At 40.9% G+C, this 21,054-nt stretch overlaps 2 protein-coding genes across 3 annotated transcripts in view; one reads left to right on the top strand and one right to left on the bottom strand.

Annotated features, from left to right (window-relative positions):
- The window catches only part of REC114 (REC114 meiotic recombination protein), a 97,770-nt gene extending 88,261 nt beyond the window's left edge, over positions 1-9,509 (top strand). The window contains 2 exon segments of the mRNA XM_089907023.1: positions 5,778-5,867; positions 8,335-9,509. Of these exon segments, the coding sequence (XP_089763149.1) occupies positions 5,778-5,867; positions 8,335-8,499 (255 nt within the window). The 3' untranslated portion in view covers positions 8,500-9,509.
- NPTN (neuroplastin) overlaps positions 5,320-21,054 on the bottom strand; it is a 58,936-nt gene continuing 43,201 nt past the window's right edge. Inside the window, exons 4-8 of one of the 2 annotated variants that reach the window (XM_089907022.1) lie at positions 20,469-20,602; positions 18,062-18,335; positions 11,069-11,090; positions 10,156-10,230; positions 5,320-7,998 (exon numbers count right to left, since the gene is read on the bottom strand). In XM_089907022.1, coding sequence (XP_089763148.1) covers positions 10,170-10,230; positions 11,069-11,090; positions 18,062-18,335; positions 20,469-20,602 — 491 coding nt within the window. In that variant the 3' untranslated portion in view covers positions 5,320-7,998; positions 10,156-10,169. Of the gene's footprint in view, positions 7,999-8,598; positions 9,608-10,155; positions 10,231-11,068; positions 11,091-18,061; positions 18,336-20,468; positions 20,603-21,054 lie in introns of those variants that run through there. The other variant, XM_022579982.3, reaches the window with a different exon arrangement.

The raw sequence follows: 21,054 nt of genomic DNA, 5'->3' as shown, positions 1-21,054 counted from the left end.
GGCCATATACAACAAACCCACAGCAAACATTCTCAATGGTGAAAAATTGAAAGCATTTTCTCTAAGATCAGGAACGAGACAGGGATGTCCACTCTCACCGCTATTATTCAACATAGTTTTGGAAGTCCTAGCCACGGCAATCAGAGAAGAAAAATAAGTAAAAGGAATACAAATTGGAAAAGAAGTAAAACTGTCACTGTTTGCAGATGACATGATACTATACATAGAGAATCCTAAAAATGCCACCAGAAAACTACTAGAGCTAATCAATGAATTTGGTAAAGTTGCAGGATACAAAATTAATGCACAGAAATCTCTTGCATTCCTATACACTAATGAGGAAAAATCTGAAAGAGAAATTATGGGAACACTCCCATTTACCTTTGCAACAAAAAGAATAAAATACCTAGGAATAAACCTACCTAGGGAGACAAAAGACCTGTATGCAGAAAACCATAAGACACTGATGAAAGAAATTAAAGATGATACCAACAGATGCAGAGATATACCATGTTCTTGGATTGGAAGAGTCGATATTGTGAAAACGACTATACTACCCAAAGCAATCTACAGATTCAATGCAATCCCTATCAGATTACCAATGGCATGTTTTACGGAACTAGAACAAATCATCTTAAAATTTGTATGGAGACACAAAAGACCCCGAATAGCCAAAGCAGTCTTGAAGGAAAAAAACAGAGCTGGAGGAATCAGACTCCCTGACTTCAGACTGTACTACAAAGCTACAGTAATCAAGACAATATGGTACTGGCACAAAAACAGAAACACAGATCACTGGAACAAGATAGAAAGCCCAGAGGTAAACCCACGCACCTATGGTCAACTAATCTATGACAAAGGAGGCAAAGATATACAATGGAGAAAAGACAGTCTCTTCAATAAGTGGTGCTGGGAAAACTGGACAGCTACAGGTAAAAGAATGAAATTAGAACACTCCCTAACACCATACACAAAAATAAATTCAAAATGGATTAGAGACCTAAATGTAAGACTGGACACTATAAAACTCTGAGAGGAAAACATAGGAAGAACATTCTTTGACATAAGTCACAGCAAGATCTTTTTTGATCCACCTCCTAGAGTAATGGAAATAAAAACAAAAATAAACAAGTGGGACCTAATGAAACTTCAAAGCTTTTGCACAGGAAAGGAAACCATAAACAAGACGAAAAGGCAACCCTCAGAATGGGAGAAAATATTTGCAAATGAATCAACGGACAAAGGATTAATCTCCAATATACATAAACAGCTCATGAAGCTCAATAGTAAAAAAACAACCCAATCCAAAAATGGGCAGAAGACCTAAATAGACATTTCTCCAAAGAAGGTATACAGATGGCCAAGAAGCACATGAAAAGCTGCTCAACTATTAGAGAAATGCAAATCAAAACTACGATGAGGTATCACCTCACACCAGTTAGAATGAGCATCATCAGAGAATCTACAAACAACAAATGCTGGAGAGGGTGTGGAGAAAAGGGAACTCTCTTGCACTGTTGGTGGGAATGTAAATTGATACAGCCACTATGGAGAACCGTATGGAGGTTCCTTAAAAAACTAAAAATCGAGCTACCATATGATCCTCCAATTATATCTGGAGAAAAACATAGTCCTAAAGGATACATGCACCCCAGTGTTCACTGTAGCACTGTTTACAATAGCCAAGACATGGAAGCAACCTAAATGTCCATCTACAGGGGAATGAATAAAGAAGATGTGGTACATATATACAATGAACTATTACTCAGCCATTAAAAAGAATGAAATAATGCCATTTTGCAGCAACATGGACCTAGAAATTGTCATACTGAGTGAAGTCAGAGAAGGACAAATATATGATATCGCTTCTCCAATATAAAATAAAAAGTTTGAAAAAACATTAATGACTTCAAAGTTAATGCTGTTTTTTATTATCTTAAAATCAATAGTGGATACTCAGGTGATCAATGTACCATTATGCCTTCATGTATTTTATATTATTTTGTACTTATTCATGTTTGAATAAAAATAAAACGATAAAAAAAAAACCCACAATGAGATATCCTCACACCTGTCAGAATGGCTATTATCAAAAAGACAAGATGTGGAGTAAAGAGAACCACTGGTGCACTCTTGGTGGGAATGTAAATTGGTACAACTGCTATGAAAAACAGTACAGAGATTGCTTAGACCAAAGGATTTTAGTATAACAGAGTATAAAAAATTCCTTGCTGTGATTTCAGATTCTACCTTGAAAATAACCTTTAAGAAACTACCACTTGTTGAGTTTTGGTGTCATATCAAGGAATATCCACAATTAACTGAAAAACCCATTTTTAAAAAAAAACTTTCCATCTATATATCTGTGTGAAGCCAGATTTTCTTCATATACTTCAACCAGAACAACGTGTGTCAGTAGATTGAGTGCAGAAGTGGATAGGAGGAGAGTCCAGCTAGATATTAAAGAGATTTGCAAAAGTCATTATATTTTTGTGTTAGGAAATATAGTTTTCATTAAAATGTTTTTAATATAACATATAATGGTTTTATAAGATTTAAATGAATTTTTAAAATTTTTGTTTTAATTTCTAACATAAATATCACATGTAACTCAAAACAAAAGCTGTTTGTAAGAGTGTAAAGGAGTCTTGTGATAAAAGTTTGGGAATCTTTATTACAGAATTTCTCCTCGAGGTACATATTCTAGCATTTCTTTGGCATAGTCCCACATGCTGCTAGCGTAAGTTACCTCTGCTCCTGGGATGAAATTCTAGTTTCAAGCTGGGTTTTCTTATTTTCTACTTTGAGTAATGATTTCCCAAACCTGGCTTTCCATCACTTCATCCTGGAAGTTCCCCTTAAACTCATTGGGCCAAGACATTTCACCTTTACACCAACTTTCTTTTCATAGTTTATCTGGGGTGAACATAGATTTACATTATTTATCATAAAGTGTTTTTAAACAAGTACTGTATGATTTCTTCTTGACTATGTTTAATTTGCCATATCAAATTTTTTTTTTTTTTTTTTTGCGGTACGCGGGCCTCTCACTGTTGTGGCCTCTCCCCTTGCGGAGCGCAGGCTCAGCGGCCATGGCTCACGGGCCCAGCTGCTCCGCGGCATGTGGGATCTTCCCGGACCGGGGCACGAACCCGTGTCCCCTGCATCGGCAGGCAGACTCTCAACCACTGCGCCACCAGGGAAGCCCTGCCATATCAAATTTTGATGATGTTTTAGAATTCTTCTCCTTCATTTGTTTCTGCATGACTTTTGTTGTGAACATGTCTTAACACTAAAAATGTTTTTTTTTGAACAAACCCTGGCTCTAGTTTAGAACATTTCTGCCTCAGCTGCTGCTGTACTCTTTAAGAATCCCCTCTCTACACATGGGATGGAATGGCTTATTATAAGGTACTTTCTTGCTTATGACAAAACCTTCATGTCTTGTCTTGATTCTGTATTCAAGTCTTCCTCTGATCTGTAGTTTGGTGTTCTGAGTAGATGAGATGGCACAGTGTTGTGCAAAGACCACAGGCTTTGGAATCAAAATGGATCTAGGTTTGAATCCTAGCCCTATTAGTAGCTACGTGATCTCATGCAAGTCACTCATCTGTAAAATGGTGAGACTGAAATCGTCTATAAGCAGCTAGAACAACATCTGGCAAATACCTAAATAACATGATCCATTATCACTATTACTGCCAGTGCTGTTACCGTTTCAGATCTGCCTTCCCTTGCAAATGAACAAATGAGCATCCTAGTCAGTTATTACTGAGGGTAAGAACTCATGAGTCAATAGGGCCATGATAAGGCAGAGTGTCTGATGCTGCAGAGCAGGAGACAAGATAAAGCTACTGGGTTAATTCACCAGCATGCAGGCATTGTGAAGCACTACCTAGAACATTCTAGTCTTCCTAATGCCAAAAACTCCTAAGGCTTGCCCTTAGCTGCTGCTGTGCACATTTGCTATCATGCTCCCTTTTTCAGAATCCAATTCAAGAGGTGCAAGCTCTGGCCTATATATTTTCTTTTGTCTAAAACAGTTATTCTCTTCTTTGCAAATAGAGATAATTCCATGTCTTTCTATTTCAAGTTCTTGAGTCACTTCCTGGCTCTTATTTTTTTACTTTTCCTCAGTCTTGTAATTTTACTAATTGTGGCCTAACCAGGTATTTCTCAACTTGAGGGCTTCTAAGGCAACCCAGCGTACTCAGAGAGGGGGGCAGTTCCTAGGTGAACTCTTTCCTCTGTTAGCACAGGAAGTCCAGCAGAAAGCGGCCAGGGGCTCATTCCTGTGTGCACAGAACCTTCCATCTCTCTGCACTTGGGCAGAGGACTGTCCAATCCTTAGGGCCACCCCAGTAGCCTCAGCTGCTTCCATCGCACTTGGCTATAGGTCAGTGTGGATGGCATATGAATTTTGGTTGATGTCTTTCCCAGTTGTTTGAAGAACACAGTGTGAACTGAACTGATGTGTCTCCTAGGATAACATCAAATATCAGAGCTGGAAGAAACACTAGAGTCTGACTTTTCCAGATAAGGAAACTAAATAGAGAAATGGGGCTTGCCTAAGGATTCTAGACTCATTAAAGTCCCTTACCTTTTTGCTCATTTTTATTTTAGTATTCTTGACTAGTTTTCTTTTCTCTTTGTTCTTTCCTTCCTCTCTGTCCTGCCACCCCATTTTTGATGCTTCCAGATATGCATTTCTGCTAATACGCACTAACTAGCAACAGTCAGCTTCCATGTAGAACATTTACTTCTGGCAGTCAGAACATGCTGCTGATAGAGGCACCTTCCAGGGAGGGTCTTGGATTCTCCGAGTGATACCACTGGCTCACAACTGTCTGGAGATTAGCACTACAAGCACCACATATATCCAAAACATAACGAGGCCTGCAGACATGTGGCTAGGAAGGAGGAGTGATGGGGCTCTTGGAAAAGTTTGTACTTTTAGGTGGAAGCAGCCCTCCGAGCCTCTTATGCCTCCAGGCCTCCTTCTTCACTGTTTGCCTAGAAAACATCCCGTGTGTTCTGCTAGAGAACAAACCCTCCTATAGCAGGTTCCTTTGAAGCAGCTTGGACTCTAAAGCATTCCTACCCTTCATGCTTAGCGCACACACCCCTCCTGTACTCCCCTCCACTCTAAGCCTTAAGTCTTATATTTACCTCCTTTCCAGCACTTCCTGACTTGCTAAGTTCTTACTGGGCTGTAGGTTCTTGAGGGCTGGACCTCTACCTTGTTCTTTGTGGCTCCCTTCCCTTTATCACCCCAGTGTCTAGTACACAGTAGGCACAAAACATTGTTGAATGAAGATATCTAGGTATTTTACTAACAGAAGAACTCATTCCCTCAGAATGTCTAAAATGAGATTTTTTTTAACTTTTATTAAAAATGTAAGATTATCTTGCAACTATAAGGTTTTTTCCCTTTTTCGCAGTGAACATGTATTACTTGAGTAATAATTTTTAGAAGGTGACAAATCATGATTATCAGAAGCTGGGCAATGTCCACTGCCCTCCAGTACCAGCACATGGTCCTGGGCTGGGCCTCTGAAGACAGAAGTACACCACGGTGTCAGACAAGAAAAAGCACTGCCAGCCTATGAGACATAAGGAACAGACATAAGGAACATAAGGGCAGGCGCCTCAGATTTAAACTCTGTCTGTACCTCTACTGTGGTAAATCAAGTAACAGCCAAGCTTAAACCAGGACAGACTACACCAACAATGATCTTACCACTTTTACTGATATTTTCTTTCTTTTAACATGAAAGCAGTCACACCAGAACCTGGAGCAGCAACAGTGGGTACCAGCTGGCACAGGCACTCCAAGAGGAAGGACCTCAGTGGCCTGGTTAGCTCAGGTAGGGCCTATTTCCATGTTCAGTTTTCATGTCAGGAAAAACAGTGATCCTGAAGAATTTGTATCCCTCTGTTCAATCCATTGTTCTAGAACAGTAACTTAAAGTGTTGCTATAGAAGATGGTAAAGACAGAGACAGGCCATCTCCACCTACCCTTGTAAGATTAAACACGATGACACATACTGAAGAACTATTCTCCTGAGGAAATAAAAGATGAAGAGTGGTCTATAGTGTTAGCCTTTAAATGTGTGAGATAAAGAATTGATTCACCACCTATCCCAGAAAGAGGAATACAGGTAAGAATTTCAATTTAATTTTGGAAACGAAATTTGGAAACTCTTCTAAGGTAAATATCAACATGAATTCGGAGTCATATCAAGATAGTTTCTGTAGGGGCAGATATTCAGTGTGAGGATCTCAGCTAAGGATGTGTGGAGACCCGGGAGGATTCAACTCTTGTTACCACAGAACTGCTTTCGGACATGCCCTCTCCCCTTGCAGTCTGCTGTTACCACAGACTCCTGCAGAACTATTCATTCAGGCTCAGGGTTCCTGAGGCCTGGCCTGCTGGAGCTCCTGAAGGTGGTCTCCTCCTCACTGCATTCCCTGCTGTGCTTGACAGCAGGCTCTCAGCCTATGCTTTCCACAGAGTTCTGCATGGAATTCAATATTCAAGGATGAATTTCCTCTTTATCTATTAAACTGTGCTAACAGTGGTATAAGAAAGAAAATACAGGTGTTTTCTCCATCTGGCTCACCACTCACTCAAAATAAATGGACAATCACAGGGCAGACGTTATAGTGCCCAGTTTGTAGCCTCATACCTGCACTGGGGTTACAGTGGCTGAGCCACAGAAAAAATTCATGAGCAAGGCAGTGTGTGATGTCCTTATTCAGGAAGTATCAGTTGCTATAAAAGGTGTACCTCAGCCCAGTTTATTTACATCATATAGAAGATAAAGAAGAAAAAGCACCAGGTTGGGAGCTCAGATATGTTACTTGTTTGCTCTAACCTTCTAGACAAGTTGTTCTTTGAATATAAGTTTGGTAAAACTCTTTGAAAGCAACTCAGCAAACAATATAGATAAAATTTAACTTTATATCTTATTACCTATAATACCATTTCATCTACACAAATATACATACAAGGATGTTTTTCAGTGTTTTTTATAGTAAAACTGGAAACGTAATTATTCACTAATAGGATACTGAGTGGTTAAAGAGTGCTATAACCATAGGCGGAATAAAAATGTAGTCATTAAAAGTGATGTCTATATCTGCTGACAAGGAAAGATATTCATAGTACATTGTTTTTTAAAAGGCTACAAAATAGCATGCATGATTTTTGTAGTAAAAACACACAACGTAAGTTTGGAAGGAGATACACTAACATGTTAACAGTGGCTCTCACTGGAGAACAGGGCTCCATTTTACTTTCATTTTCTTCTTTCTACCTTTTAGATACAGTCTGGTCTGGTTTGAATTTAGAAAAGTCAATTTCTATTATAGATAGTTCCTAGAGAAATGTCAGTTGTATGCATATATACCAAACCATGCCATGGAAAGGGTAGAAAACCACCTACCTAAGTAGAATTAACATGAGGAGAGAATAAGAAGGCGGAGTCAAAGGCCCAGACGTAATTGAACCACATACAGAGCTGGAGCCATCTTCGTTATGTGGGACTGTGGATCCAATGTCGCCTTATCTTCCAAATAGCCAAGCTCAGTCACTTTTATTTGAACTCTCCTAATATTTAAATATTGGCAGCTTAGTCAAATGGTGTTAAAATACAAGTTACCAAAGAAGGCATACAAATGGCAAATAGCATGTGAAAAACACACATTATATGACGTTCTGGAAAAGGCAAAACTATAAGGTATGGAAAACAGATCATGGTTGCCAAGGGTTGAGGGTCTGACAAGAGCAGGTGGCATGAGGGACTTCCTGGGGGTGGTGGAAATGTTCTGTCTTGATTGTGGTGATGGATACATGCCTCTACTTGTCAAGCTTCATGGATAGGACCAGAAAAAGCGAGATAATTGTGTCCTTGGGATGGTCAGTTTGTGACCTCTCTGTATTACATTCAGAACCTAGTTTCCATATGATGAACTGCTCACACCCATTCTTCCACCTATAAGGTGGGAAGGATGAACTAAGTTAGTGGCGTCCATTCATCAATAGGCTTTATCAGTCCACAAACTTATCAGCACCATACTCTTCATTGAAGCAGGATCTTAACTTTGCAAATCGTTTCATTAATATACTTGAAATACCTAAGGATACAAGTTTATCTCACTTTGTATATTTAGAAACATTATGTAAAGGAACTCTGCAAAGCTAATTAACACTAATTTTTGGTGTCTATTTCCCAAATCTTTCCTTAAGTCAAAGTTTTTGTGTTCTATTTATTCAGGTTGTTGCTTTCTCCTGTAATCTCTAATAAACTACTCTTCTGGAATCCCCACAGTCTCTCCTGGCATCAGAGGAGCTGCCCGTGGTCTATGAACAATCTGCATGGAACACGGAAGAGTTAGGCCCCTTTCTACGCTTGTGCCTCATGGATCAGAATTTCCCAGCATTTGTGGAAGAGGTGGAAAAGGAACTAAAAAAGCTGACAGAGCTGAGCAACTAACATTCTATATACATACAGAACTGAGGAACTTCAGTGCAATGGAAAAAATGCTTCCTCCTAAGACTAGAGAAGATACTAGAATAAAGAGTATTATTCCAACACCTTTTATCAGTTTTATTTTTAAAAACAGGTGAATCCACTTTTTTATACATCATTGCACTTCAACAGTTACACAAAACACAAGTACATGCATCTACCATTACGCACCGTGTGAGAACCCTGCCGGGTGTGAAAATCTACACTCAATCAATGAAAAAATACAGTGTCAACCTCAAAGTATAACTAGTTGCATAGAATACCATGCTGTAACATTTCAAGGTCATTGAAAACAAAAGGTAAATTATAAAAGTTTGCCTTAATTGAATGTACAATCAGGTTCAACACATCAGTGCAAAAGGATTTAAGAATTTACATGATTTAACAAAAGAAAAAATAATCACTTAAAAAGCAATCATACATATATACTGCAGTTCATTACATCCATTCAGTGGACTGCTCCAGCTTCTTATCAAAGTCATAGGTTAAGCCCTTAAAATTATAGATTTCAGTTTATATTACTCATCTTTATGTACCAGAACTGAACAGTTTCCTCATCTGACAACATACAGTAAGGAATGAGTATCAGCAGCTTAAAAATGAAACAAGCATTTATTTTATTTTGGATTTCTCCCACCCCAAAAATATAAATATATATATATATTTATATACTGTATATATCTGTAGGTTTTGCTGTACTTTACAAAAATGTGTCACTAGATGGCAGCAGTGCATTTTAGAGCTTTGCCCATTTAACAGCTGCATTAAGTAAAAAACGGTGCATGCATGATCTGATCCTCAGAGGACCTTTTTACTTCTATTTAAATATTCTACCAAAGGGGGGAAAAAAAAAGCAACATTCACAGCACATCAAGCCCAAAATAGTTTACACCTTCTACACTGAAGCATTGTTTAAAATGTACCTGGCTAGGTCACCCTTACAGGAGAGGCTAAATAAGGCATGCTTTAGACAGTCATCATGGTGCTGCTCACTTGAAAGGGAAAGAACCAAAGAGGTACAAGCAGAAAATTTAGCAGGTCATGTTGCCACCAGTTTCAGGAACCTAAGGATCTGTGAAGGAAGAGTATTTAGAAATTAAAAGAGAATATACACTTAAAAGAGAATATGCACTGTTACTTAAGACTACACCAAGTGCCTATAAAACAAAGCTTTGGTTCAAACAGCATGCTCAGGGATGCGGTGAGGAATTCAGATCTCCACGTGCCTAACCGGAAGGTACTCCAGCCCAGCTGTCCCTGGCCACCATTCTTGCCTTGCCCTCAGAAGCAAAGTGGGACCAACTGGCCTCAGAATACCTAAGAAGGCGACAATTTCACTTTTACCTCTTTTTAAAGATGTAAGTAAAGTGGTAAAGTGATGTTTTGAAACATCATACATACTCTGAAAAGCATTTATGTAAATAAGTGAAAGCTCAGCTGAAAATCTTCCTTTCCAGCTGCTACACTGGACAACTTGCTCCACCAGTATTGGCTGCTCTTGAAATCAACTAAAAGATCTTGCAACATAACACCAACTACTGAAGAATTTTTAATAAGGTCAACAGAGGCACATTCATTTGAATATAATTTTTTAAAATTTCTAAAGAAGGCCATACTTACGTTACAAGTAGTACTTAATTTGTGTTTCTCTGGCGCAAGTTTTTATCTTTGTGATTGTTGGTAGAGTTGGTTTTCCTTTGGAGGAAAAATTGCATTTACAAGAGTTAAACTCAAGGTCAGTAGCAACTTTTGAAAGTATAACACACGGAAATACAGGGAGTCTTCCACTTACTGCCATCCCTGGTATAGTAAGTTTTGCACAATATTAATACACAATTAATATTCCTGTGTAAAGTGCCTACATACCTTAAATTAATAGATCCTTTTGACTCCCAAGGCAGACAATATACTGGTAACTTTCCCTTTGACTTGTAAACTATAATTACTATAAAGGTGAAATAGTAGTTTTTTCTCTACTCAACACCACTGTCTCTTCTCAAATGATAAAAGATACTCAATTATATACAGGCAGTGCTGTGCCCTCTGGCACTTAATAATTTGGGCACTGTTTGCCTGCCTCTGACTTAGTCCCCAACTCTAGGAGATTCTGCTAATCTTGGATTGATTCAAAATTTGCAATTTTGTCTCTTGGATACATGCAATTTAATGGAGCCAGGCAGTTTATCCATGCTATAGTCGAGCTTGAAATTAACAAAACCTGAAGTCTCAGATATACTGGTGATTTACCCCACATTATCAATTTAAACATATGGGGTGTGCAAAATTTTAAACATTTTTTTTGCATGGTATTCCACTTTGTATTGCTACTAAAAAAACTGTACGGCCTGTCCTGGGAATCAAATGGCAATCAGTCAACTCTCAGTCAACTCCATGTCTGGCTAAGAAGTCCACACTGCAACACTGTTTCCACTCACTGTCTTCCCCTACAATCTTAGCTAGCCCTTTGATTAAACGGCAAATACATAATAACCCAACCAGAAACTACTGAATCAATGTCGAATAAACTACTTACATTGGCCCAGCTGGTTCATCGTCTACACAGGTGTTCAGTTTTTAATAATCCATTGAGAGACAGAAGAAGAAGGGAGAAAATTGTGAGACTCTGCATAAGGATTAACAGAACAGCAAACGGCAAGTGGCAAACATGGCTATTCATAGCATTTATTCAAGGCCATTCCATCTGGAGGTGCAAAACACTCATGGAGTTATTATTTCTAGATTCAGGTTTTTAATGGCAGGTATGTTGTTTCAATGATTTTAGTTAACACTTTGAATGCTTGTCATGAAAAACTGCAACTGTAGCGGACAGATAGGCTGCAATATCATTATACTCATCTTGTCCCCAAGTTCCAGTGGTTCACTCTTAAGTAGATGAGAAGACAAACCAACATTTCAGTTGTAAAATCCTGCTGTTTGTTTTCTTGTGGTGAATGCATGTATAGTTTTGGCTCAATCCTGCAATGCAGATGGATGTGTATCTATATGTTTACACACATCCTCACTTCCCCAAAGGACACTGTTCTTGCTGTTTTGTTATCTTTAGGAGAGTCTTTAGTCTGGAGAATGAGATAGAGGAAGCCACAATGGTTCAACCTAATACTGGGTCAGACAGGCTAGGCTATGCCAGCAACAAGTGTAGGTAGACCAGAGGATGTTCTGTGACAGACCAGGGAAAGCTGAATGGTGCTGACATCCCTCTAGAAAAGACTTCAGATAAAAAAACTGGCTCACTCTTGTGCCCTGGCCAAAACCAGAACCCAAACCCAGATGAGCCATGAGTTATCTTTTTTCTTTTTAATCGAAAAGCTTACATTATCTGAGTTTAGGTGCCTTCTTAAATTGGTATTTTCTGATTCTGATTTGTAAGTTTTTCCTTCCTGTTTCAACTAAGGGCAACTTGGTCCCCTTTAACCAGGGATATATGTGTGTGTGTGTGTGTGTGTGTGTGTCTGTACACACACACACAGATTTTTTTTTAAGGCCCACAAAGGCGGGGAAAAGCAAGTTAAGTGTTCTTAGTTTCTTTTTATTTTACAAACGTCAGGTAGACTAAATGATTTAGAACTGAAGGCTTCTAGAAAAACTCTCAGCAGGATTCCACAAGGGGGCTTGGTGCACATGAAGCAGTTATGGAGATTACAGTCTCAGTGTAGGCATCTGCAGGAGCACACGTCAGGAGTAATGTCTGTCAGAGGGAGACATTGCTCCACCTGTTCCTTTGAGGCAACGGAGAGGCAAAGCCACCGCCAGCACACACAGTGACTGGAGCAAAAAAAGATTTCAAACAAAAGAAAAAAAACAAAACAAAACAGAAACAAAACTAACCACAAACCAGTGACTTAGCCAGAACAATAGGCTAGCAACACACCAGTGTCCACAGGATTCTACTACTAACAATAGTACACTATCGAACAGTACAGAGAACAAACTTAAGACTCAGACACCCAAGACATCTGTGTGCTGTGTATACAGTGGAGATATACAAAGACGTACCAGGTACTGAGACCCACGAGCCCAGCCTAGATCCTCCCTCACCACAACACCCTAACGCTCTCAGCATCCTGGCCAAGCCAGCTCAGCTACATGCTAGGAACTAAGCACTTCTGGGACTTACAGGAAAGGACACAGGAGCAAACTTAGAATATTTTTAGTGCTCTGGCTGTGCACCCGAAAACACAGAATTCTAAAGCAAGGTAGCTGATTCAAGAATATCACCAATCTACTCCCAATTTTAAGAGAAAAAAAGGGGAGAGGGAATCGCGATAGCCAAGCTAATCTTTTCAAAGCGTGACACTTCAGCACTAACCCAAGCACTTCACACCATGAGCTTTTCTTTCTTCAGTAATTGGGATATATGTACGCCCTGGTGTCTAATAACGTCATTTTCCAGCCCAACAAGGCGATAACGTGCAAAGGGCTGCATGAGGGGTTTTAGCAACAGTGGCTCTGGTGTAGCTGCCATGCCTGAAAGTGGGAGCAGTTGCTGTTCACACTTGTGCCTACGTCTCACGAGCCCCTTCATCTCTCTCCCCAAATCCACTTCCACATTTATAAGGAACAAAGAAAAGAGCCTCAAGGCTCCCACTTTCCTGGACTGAATCGCTATCTGCAGCACCACTCTCCCATTACAGGTCAAACAAAAACAACAACTTGACCTCTAACAAGGAAATCAGGAGAGAGGGAAGAACAGAACTACAGATAAAAGGTAAGAAAATGAAAGTAAATGAGGATTAAACAGCAAACTGAAATCCAAATTAGTTGTGAAAGTGAATGAAGTAAACTTGAAGAAAAGTGTTAACATTATGAACTGTGCATCGTATAGACTGAAGCGGAGATTAAACAAACTCCAAAAGCATGCATATCGCTCACTTACCACCATGTTTTAAGGGTTTGATGCAATTGAGGGGGGAAAAAAAAGAAGTCATAGTAACCGACAAATATCAACATACCCCCAAACCCTCAGGGCAAAAGACAGCCGCTTAAACAATGACTGTTCTCTCCAGCTGGGTATTACTCACAGCCACTGACTAGGTGAGAGGAAGAGGGCTGGGGGAGAGTGGAAACAAGATGCTTCTGGAATCCATCTTATGAGTGAAGTTCCTGGTGGACCTGTTGCACACACTGATTCATTCAGCTGAATGTTGTCTTCCCAACCCAGTGCACTTAGAGCCCTCATTCCCCTACATCGCCTCAGAATCTGGAAGGGTGCTCTGCAATGCCTAGTAAATAACAGATTACCTGATACAATACCACCTCCAAAAAGATGGCTTTAATGTCAAAGTAAGTTGACTGTCTGGTCAAAGCTCCTTTTTCACTGCCTTCATCTCACTGAGGATGAGGATTTATGGTTTCTAAACCCACTTAAATTTTGCCTGATCTCAGCAGAGCAGCATTAAACCCAAAAGAGAGTAACAATTATTTTCAATTTCCTTCCTTATTCAGTCCTATTGTATTTTCTTCATAAGGTAGCTTGTTACTGACCCAGATGACCCCTGGTTAAGGGACAACACGTGTGTTTCACATATCATTTTTAAAAGTCACATTCCTTTTCCAACATTCCTGTCCTCTTGTAAAGCTTCATATGCTACCAATGTTTTGACCATTTAACTGATTTTGGAACATTAGACTAGCTCTTAATTCTAAAGTGTTAAAAAGAGTTTGGATACATCACAGCCACTAAAAATGGTTCCCACAAAACCTCAAGTATCTTTTATACCAGTAACTTAAAGGAAGAGTGCCTATACTTGCTTATAAAATTATCTCCCTAATGTGATAATGGAAAACTCTTTTTGATGCCAGCACTTCTCTTAAATCAGCTCCTACTGTTTTCAATCGAGGTCAGTAAAATGTGCAGCAGAACTGAAGGCCCCAGCAACTAAGCAGGTTCACTCCCGAGAGGCACGCTAATCACTCTCTGGGTTCAGTCAGCAGGGAACCAACACACAAGGTGAGCTCCAAACATATGTCCAGCTGTAAGGTGGATGGAAGGCTAGAGGGATGCTAGTTGTATCTAGTCTTTTTAGAGAATTATCATTTAACATTTCCAGAGAATGTAGTCAGGAGGTAAGTAAACTGAAAAAAACAAAGTCCTTACTTGGCTCCACAATTCACCTGTTACTAAAAACATTGAAGGTTAAAGGTGATATGCAGATAATCTACCTACAAGACAACCCACTGGGGCACCAATCCTCAAAGACACCATAACAGTGACTGAAAGGGATTTAGATGTAAGTTTCACTTACAAAATGTCCTGAGTATACTCCAGTAGACAAAAAGTCATGGGCCTTTTTTTACCCCCTGGAAGCAGCTAAACCTTAACCCTAAGTATTTTCTATGTGAGAAATCTAAAGCAATATTTGCTCTTCTAGTGAAACATACTCAGGCTAAACTATATAACTTTAAATTTGTGTTTTTATACTTTTGTATTGTTCCCTTAGTGCTTTTCTAGTACAGCACCGAGTTACCAAAAACTCACAGACTGCCCAAATATGAATACTGTGAGTTTTATATGAACTTTTTTCATATAAAAAAAGGTCCAGTGAGTCAGAAATAAATCACTGCTATATCTTGATAATAGTGTATTCATTTGGCAGAGAAGCAGCATGTCAGGCTTATTTTTTTTAAAAATCAATTTTCACAATGGTATAAATAAGTCAACACAGAATTACGAACGGTTGTCTGACAAGTAAAAATTCATCACCTCTAAAACTCCAAATCTGTATCAGGTATAAGGTACCTCCTCATTCATTCCAAAAAGGAGTGTATGCATGTATCTATATGTAAATTTGAAGAAGGGCATACGGGAGGAAAGCACATGAAGTGAGTTTGCTCTTGTGAATTGCACAGGAGTTGAGGGGAAACTGGCTAAAGAAGAAAAAGACACTGCATAAGGAAAACTCACAGAGGAACAATCAAATTTTCAAAAAAATTACTTCCAGGAGAGAAGAAAAAAGGGGAGGGCAGGACTAGGGAGGAGTCTGAGAAAAAGAGGCAGAAAGACAAAGAAGAAAACTATGGGATGGAAATGCTCGAGCAAGGGCATGTGATAGAGAATGGAGCCTGGACGGTGCTGGCTGTCAGGAGGGGAACAGAGAGAAGGCAAACATTGCAATAATTCCAGCATCCCAGATTTTTTGCCCCAATTCAATAATAACAACAAAGTAAAAGCTGCTTGCATTACAGTATTCTTCTAAGACACTAGAGCAAGAAGGTTTTACTTTGCACTTACCCTGCAGTCATCTCTTTTACATAGGATTCATTCACTGCCTATAATAATTTATCTTAAAAGAGTATTTTCCCTCCAGGAAGCTGTTCAGATTTGCTGGCCACAGGTGTCTTGTATAACAAACTCGTCCCCATTTGTGTTCAACAGCCATGGCGCTCTTAAAAAAAAAAAAAAAGCTGCTTTCCCTGGGCAGGTGCCTGCACTTGTCAGATAGAACCAATACTAACCATTCCTCAAATCTAACCTGACGGTCTCTTCCACATATGCTGGGATAGCAACCTGGTAAGTGAAACGGCTTCCTGCAAAGACAACAGGAACCTCTGACAGGGACAGGCTAAGCCAATGCGTCACTCTGCCAAGAGAGGGGCAGCCAGCCTTGTCTTAAAAAGTCAGGTTTTGAAGCCCATTTTTACCTTTTCCTACTGACTTTTTGCATCTCAATTTTTCCAAAGGGAAAGCTGAGAAAGGCGATATTTAGCAAAGCAAAAGCATTCAGCCCTTTTCAGGAGTGAGGCATGACTGCTCCTAATAAGCCAACGCTGAAAACACACTGACAGGCAACTCTCCCCCTCTACTCTCAGATCTAGACATAGGTACTCTGCCTTGGAAGTCCTAATTTGCAACAAGAAAGAGAAATTTAGAGAGAAAAGCATTATGCATATATGAAAATCCTAAGAAAGCACTTTTGCTTCACAGAATAGCAGTTCTGTGGACCCAGGAGAAAGAAAGTAAAAATCCCAGGACACTCTTATGTTGCAGGGCACAAGCCCACGTATTTACAAAGGCCCATCTGCTTCCAGCTGACGTCCATCCCATTCCTCCATCTAGTTCACTGATGAATGTACATTTGGATGGAAGTCCACCAGGTCTCCCCACATACATCGCTAGTGTCACCAAATAACCTTTTCACCAGCCTCACTACAATACTCGCTCTACCTAGTGCAGGCAGAGAGACTTAGGAGCTGCTGAGAAGAAAGGAAAAGAAGGGGAGGTGGCTGCTGCTCTCAAACATGTCCTTCCAGAGACTCAGGAGCCACTGGCATGCCTTCAGGGCTGCGCTCTTCCTGAGGGAGCACCAGACCTCCCTTAGCATTCTCCGCTGACACACATGGCTGGCACTGGGTCCTGGCCAGCCACAGGGACACAGACAGCTCTCTGGGGCAGGGTACAGCACCACAGTGCACAAGCACAGGCCCAGAACAGTCAGACTAGAGTTGGCATCCTCCCCATCACCCAAGGCACTGAGTTTAGGTGCATACCCTTCCAGTCCAATCAGTGACAGGCAAGTGGTGGTGATAGTTGGCTGGCCAATTAATTTGTTTTCGCTGATGCTATTATAGGGTAAGAGGATGGGGCTGGGGAGCTAGTGAGGGATCTGAAGTACTACTGGTGCAAGTCTCCATCAGTAGTCCCCCCCCATTATAATCACAGGGTTAGAAATAGAACATCCATAACAAAAAAACATAACTTCCAGGACCTTTTCTGACTCTAAGCATGTCTAACCATCTAAGATTCTTATTCTTTCCAATACCTAACAATTGGCTTTGGTTCTGCTGCTATTATCCACTCCCTTCTGGGACGCTGGGCCAGCTTGAGGGTGCCACTTCAGGCAGGGACTCCAGGTGTTACTGCTTAGCTATCTGTCTTAAACTGGGGGTGGTAATGCATCAGATGCTCTCCACCATTCTTGTCTGTGAGACAGACAAAAAAGCCAAATGGCAGGGGCCTGCTTCACCACAAACCTTGAAAACCTTCTGAAGGGACCAACCAAGGAAACCAAAAAGTGGCTTGTTCCAATGGCTTTTCCCAATAACAGTCTGACTGGACTAGGGCAGTTACCTACAGGGGCTATACCAGGCAACCATGTGACAACCAATTAGATACCTTAAATCTGCCTGAAAGGCCAGGTGGCCTGCGATCTTGGGGTGGCTTCTAGGCTTGACTTGGATTCTCCTCAAGCTCAATCTGCCTGATGATCTGTATTGAAGGAGGACAGAGCTGAACAAAGAGACTGACAACTGCCCATTCCCCGCAAGGGGCCTGAAGGGCAGATGGGACTGGGGTTGGAGAACACCCACATGGAGGAACAGAGCTAATAATTATAGCTCAAGGTGGCTAATCTTAGGGGTAGGGGGTGAGGAACCAGTATAAGAATTTTTCCTTCTCTCCTTTTGGGACTGAATCCCAACATTCTTATAGTCCTCTTTGGGTGCTTGGAAACCACCCCACGGCTTGGAAACCAGCCCCAACAGCACAGCTATTTTGTAGGGATGTTCTTACCGTCAGGAACTTCATCTGGCCTCTTCCTCTTTTCATACACAACAATGATCACCACAAGGATGATGATTTCCGCCAGAATTCCCAGGAAGGGCCAGAGTGGGGCCAGGTGGCTCCGTACCCTGAGGATGGTGACAACGGAGGCAGAGCCAATGGAGTTGGTAGCATTACATTCATACTCGCCAGGATCTTCTGTGATCTGCAGGTTTGTGATGCTCAGCTCAGTGTAATTCTCCCTGTTGATGATGATGAAGCGGCCAGAGGTATTGACAATCTCCTGCTCAGAAGCAGATAAAGTGACAACACACAAAGATCAGAGTAGGTGAATTAGTGCCCAATACAGGGCAACACTAACATCCTTAGCAAGACACTGGACAGGATCAGGGAGCAGTGTCTAGTACCATCTTTGTTCAAGGGACTTTGAGTACTTGATCACTGACTGCCCTTCAATCTCAACAACCAGTCAACAATCTTCTAGCAGAGCCAAGGTAAAAGTCTTCCCTGCTGTTGGTCCTCTGGACTTCTCCAACTTGTATGAAGTGAAGGGAGGTCCTACCCTGTAGACCCAGAAAAGACCAACTCAATTTAGAAGATGCTGCTCCAAACACCAGGCAAGAAACCATAACCAGGCAGAGGATGGAGAAGGGGTGTGAGCTCCATGGTCAGGCATGTATCTGGTAACATCAGGCCTATCTGATGCCTTCAGAGTCAGCATATCTACTTCACGCTTGGTGAATTCTGCAAAGTCTCCCTAAACTTCCTCTAGAAACAATGTTAAGAACTTGCTCCTAGTCAGAGTGGGGGAAATTCGTAACTTCCACTTCCTTTCAGAATTACAGGGTTAAAGGAAAGTTTATTCAATCAGTCAACAGATATTTACATTAGCATGTTACATGTTTTATATCCTACCTAAGGGGAAGGTGAGCTAGAAATGGAAAAGCATGACACAAAAATGAACATGGAGATTGACCTCAAGAGGGAACCAGACCCCCAAAGGGATGGTTAAAGGAACATGTAAGAAGCCCCAACAGAGGGTACGTATAGAGCCACATTGCACTGAGGGAGTGGACACTGCTGGAAAGAGTCAGGGAAAGTTGGAGAAAAGCTAACATTTGAACTAGGCTGTGGGGGAGGAGACCTGCTCAAGCAAGACAGGAGTGCTCCAGGCACGTGTGGGAAGGCAGAGGTGAGAGTATGACCAGGTGTTTGGGTGGAGCTGGGACAGGTTTGCAGCACTGATCTCATGGGCTACTAGCAGGGGAAAAATCTGACTCATGTGTCAGTTCTTATGCAGCAACTAAAGGATAATCAGAAATAGTAGAGAGGAAAGGCAAAGATAATCCCCAGAATGATGTCTAGCTATAGCATAAATCATGTCTGTGTTTGAGTGTGGGTATGACTGGAATGGGAAACTCACAGCCTTCAAAATTAGTTATTCTGTGAAGCTTCAACCCTAGAACTTGAAAAGCTGCCAACTTCTCTCACTCCTGCTCTACTCACTCACTAATTCCATGTTTTTCACTTATGACCTGAGGTGATTAGTGAGTGTGACCTTTGGTCCACAAGCCTTCAAAGGGTATTTTAAAAATACCGTCATATGCAAGAAACTTCCGTGGTTTTGCCACTAATTTACCTTGGTTAATATGTATAACCTTCCCAAAGAAGCTGGATTAAATGATCTCTAGGGTCCCTTCTGATTCTGAAGACTGGCAGTCAAAGAGGATGCCTGAAAAGTAGACTGCTAGGCATACAAAGCCTGGGGAAGAATGTATGACAGCCCCTCTGATAGAATAGGAGACTGGCCAAGCATTAATCAGAGAGAAAGTGAGAGTCGAAAGTTTTGACTCTCCCATACCATCAAGAATCGTCCCACAGATTGGAAAAGATGTTTTCTTTGACCTTTTCTGGAGCAGATACTGTCAGATTTCCAATGTCTAAGGCTGCCCATGGGCCTCCTTAGATTGTCTCAATTCCTAATCAGTATTTCATGTGTTCCAGGAATATACTATTAATTGCTCTCACTGCCTTGCCTTCCCAAAAAAACAAGAAAAGTACGTTAAGACCACTTTATGAGCAATATTTTCTTTAGGATAAATGTACTAGAATAACAGTAAAATTTTAAGATTGGGGTTAGCTCTTCTTGGTGTCTTATCTTGAAGGTAAACAGCCAAATCCTTTACCAGACAGACAGCTTTAACAAATCACGTATAGGGGTTCCATGCTGGTCAGAGACTGCCAATGACCTCCAGATTCATGATGTAACCACCAAGACTCTAGAAAGGGTGACCCAAGCCACGGCAGCCAGTATGGCAGGTTGCAGAAACTAGTCCAGATGTCTAGAACTCCCCAGGAGAAACTCCAGCAACCACAGAGACCCATGTATAGAGAACCAGGGCTGCCTCGTACTCACCATGGGCATACCGTTCTCCTTCTTGCGCCAGATCCACTCTGGGTAGGGGTAGCCAACTGACTTGCAGTACATCATGGCATCCTGCCCTTCATTCTTGTTCTCACTCCGTTTATGGCCAGTGATGTCAGGAGCAGCTGTGAGAAAGAGAGTTGAATACAGTTACCATGGGAGCCTAAGCTGAACAGGATACAAAAGGCCCCAACTATTGGCTCAGAGCCCTGCTTCTCCTTAGACCCACTCTCATATTCAGCTTTGATAACATGCATTTCAGGTCAGAACAGAGCAATGGAACCAATTCCTTGCCCTAACCTCCCACCCACCAAAGCAGACACCAGGATTACTATATGTGAAGTTCTACTAATAATACAGGTGGTTCTCCAACCTACTGGAAGAGAGCACAGGTGCAACTGCATAAATTAAGCCATCCTTTAAAGAAAATGCAAACAGAAGCTATTACCTTCTCTGCCAGTCATGGTTTTTTCTTAATACACCTACGTTAGCAATAATTATGTATTGTATCAAATGCCATATATTCCCTTAAGGAAATGAGAGATCCCTGAGATCAAACACCTAAAATCAAGTCCTA

Source organism: Delphinapterus leucas, chromosome 2, assembly GCF_059928025.1.
Source record: "Delphinapterus leucas isolate spDelLeu-1000000601 "Yukka" chromosome 2, BTC_Dleu_Yukka2, whole genome shotgun sequence".
NCBI classification, from domain to species: Eukaryota; Metazoa; Chordata; class Mammalia; order Artiodactyla; family Monodontidae; genus Delphinapterus; species Delphinapterus leucas.
The sequence above is the reverse complement of the archived record's forward strand: the minus strand, read 5'-3'. Positions and strand labels throughout refer to the sequence as shown.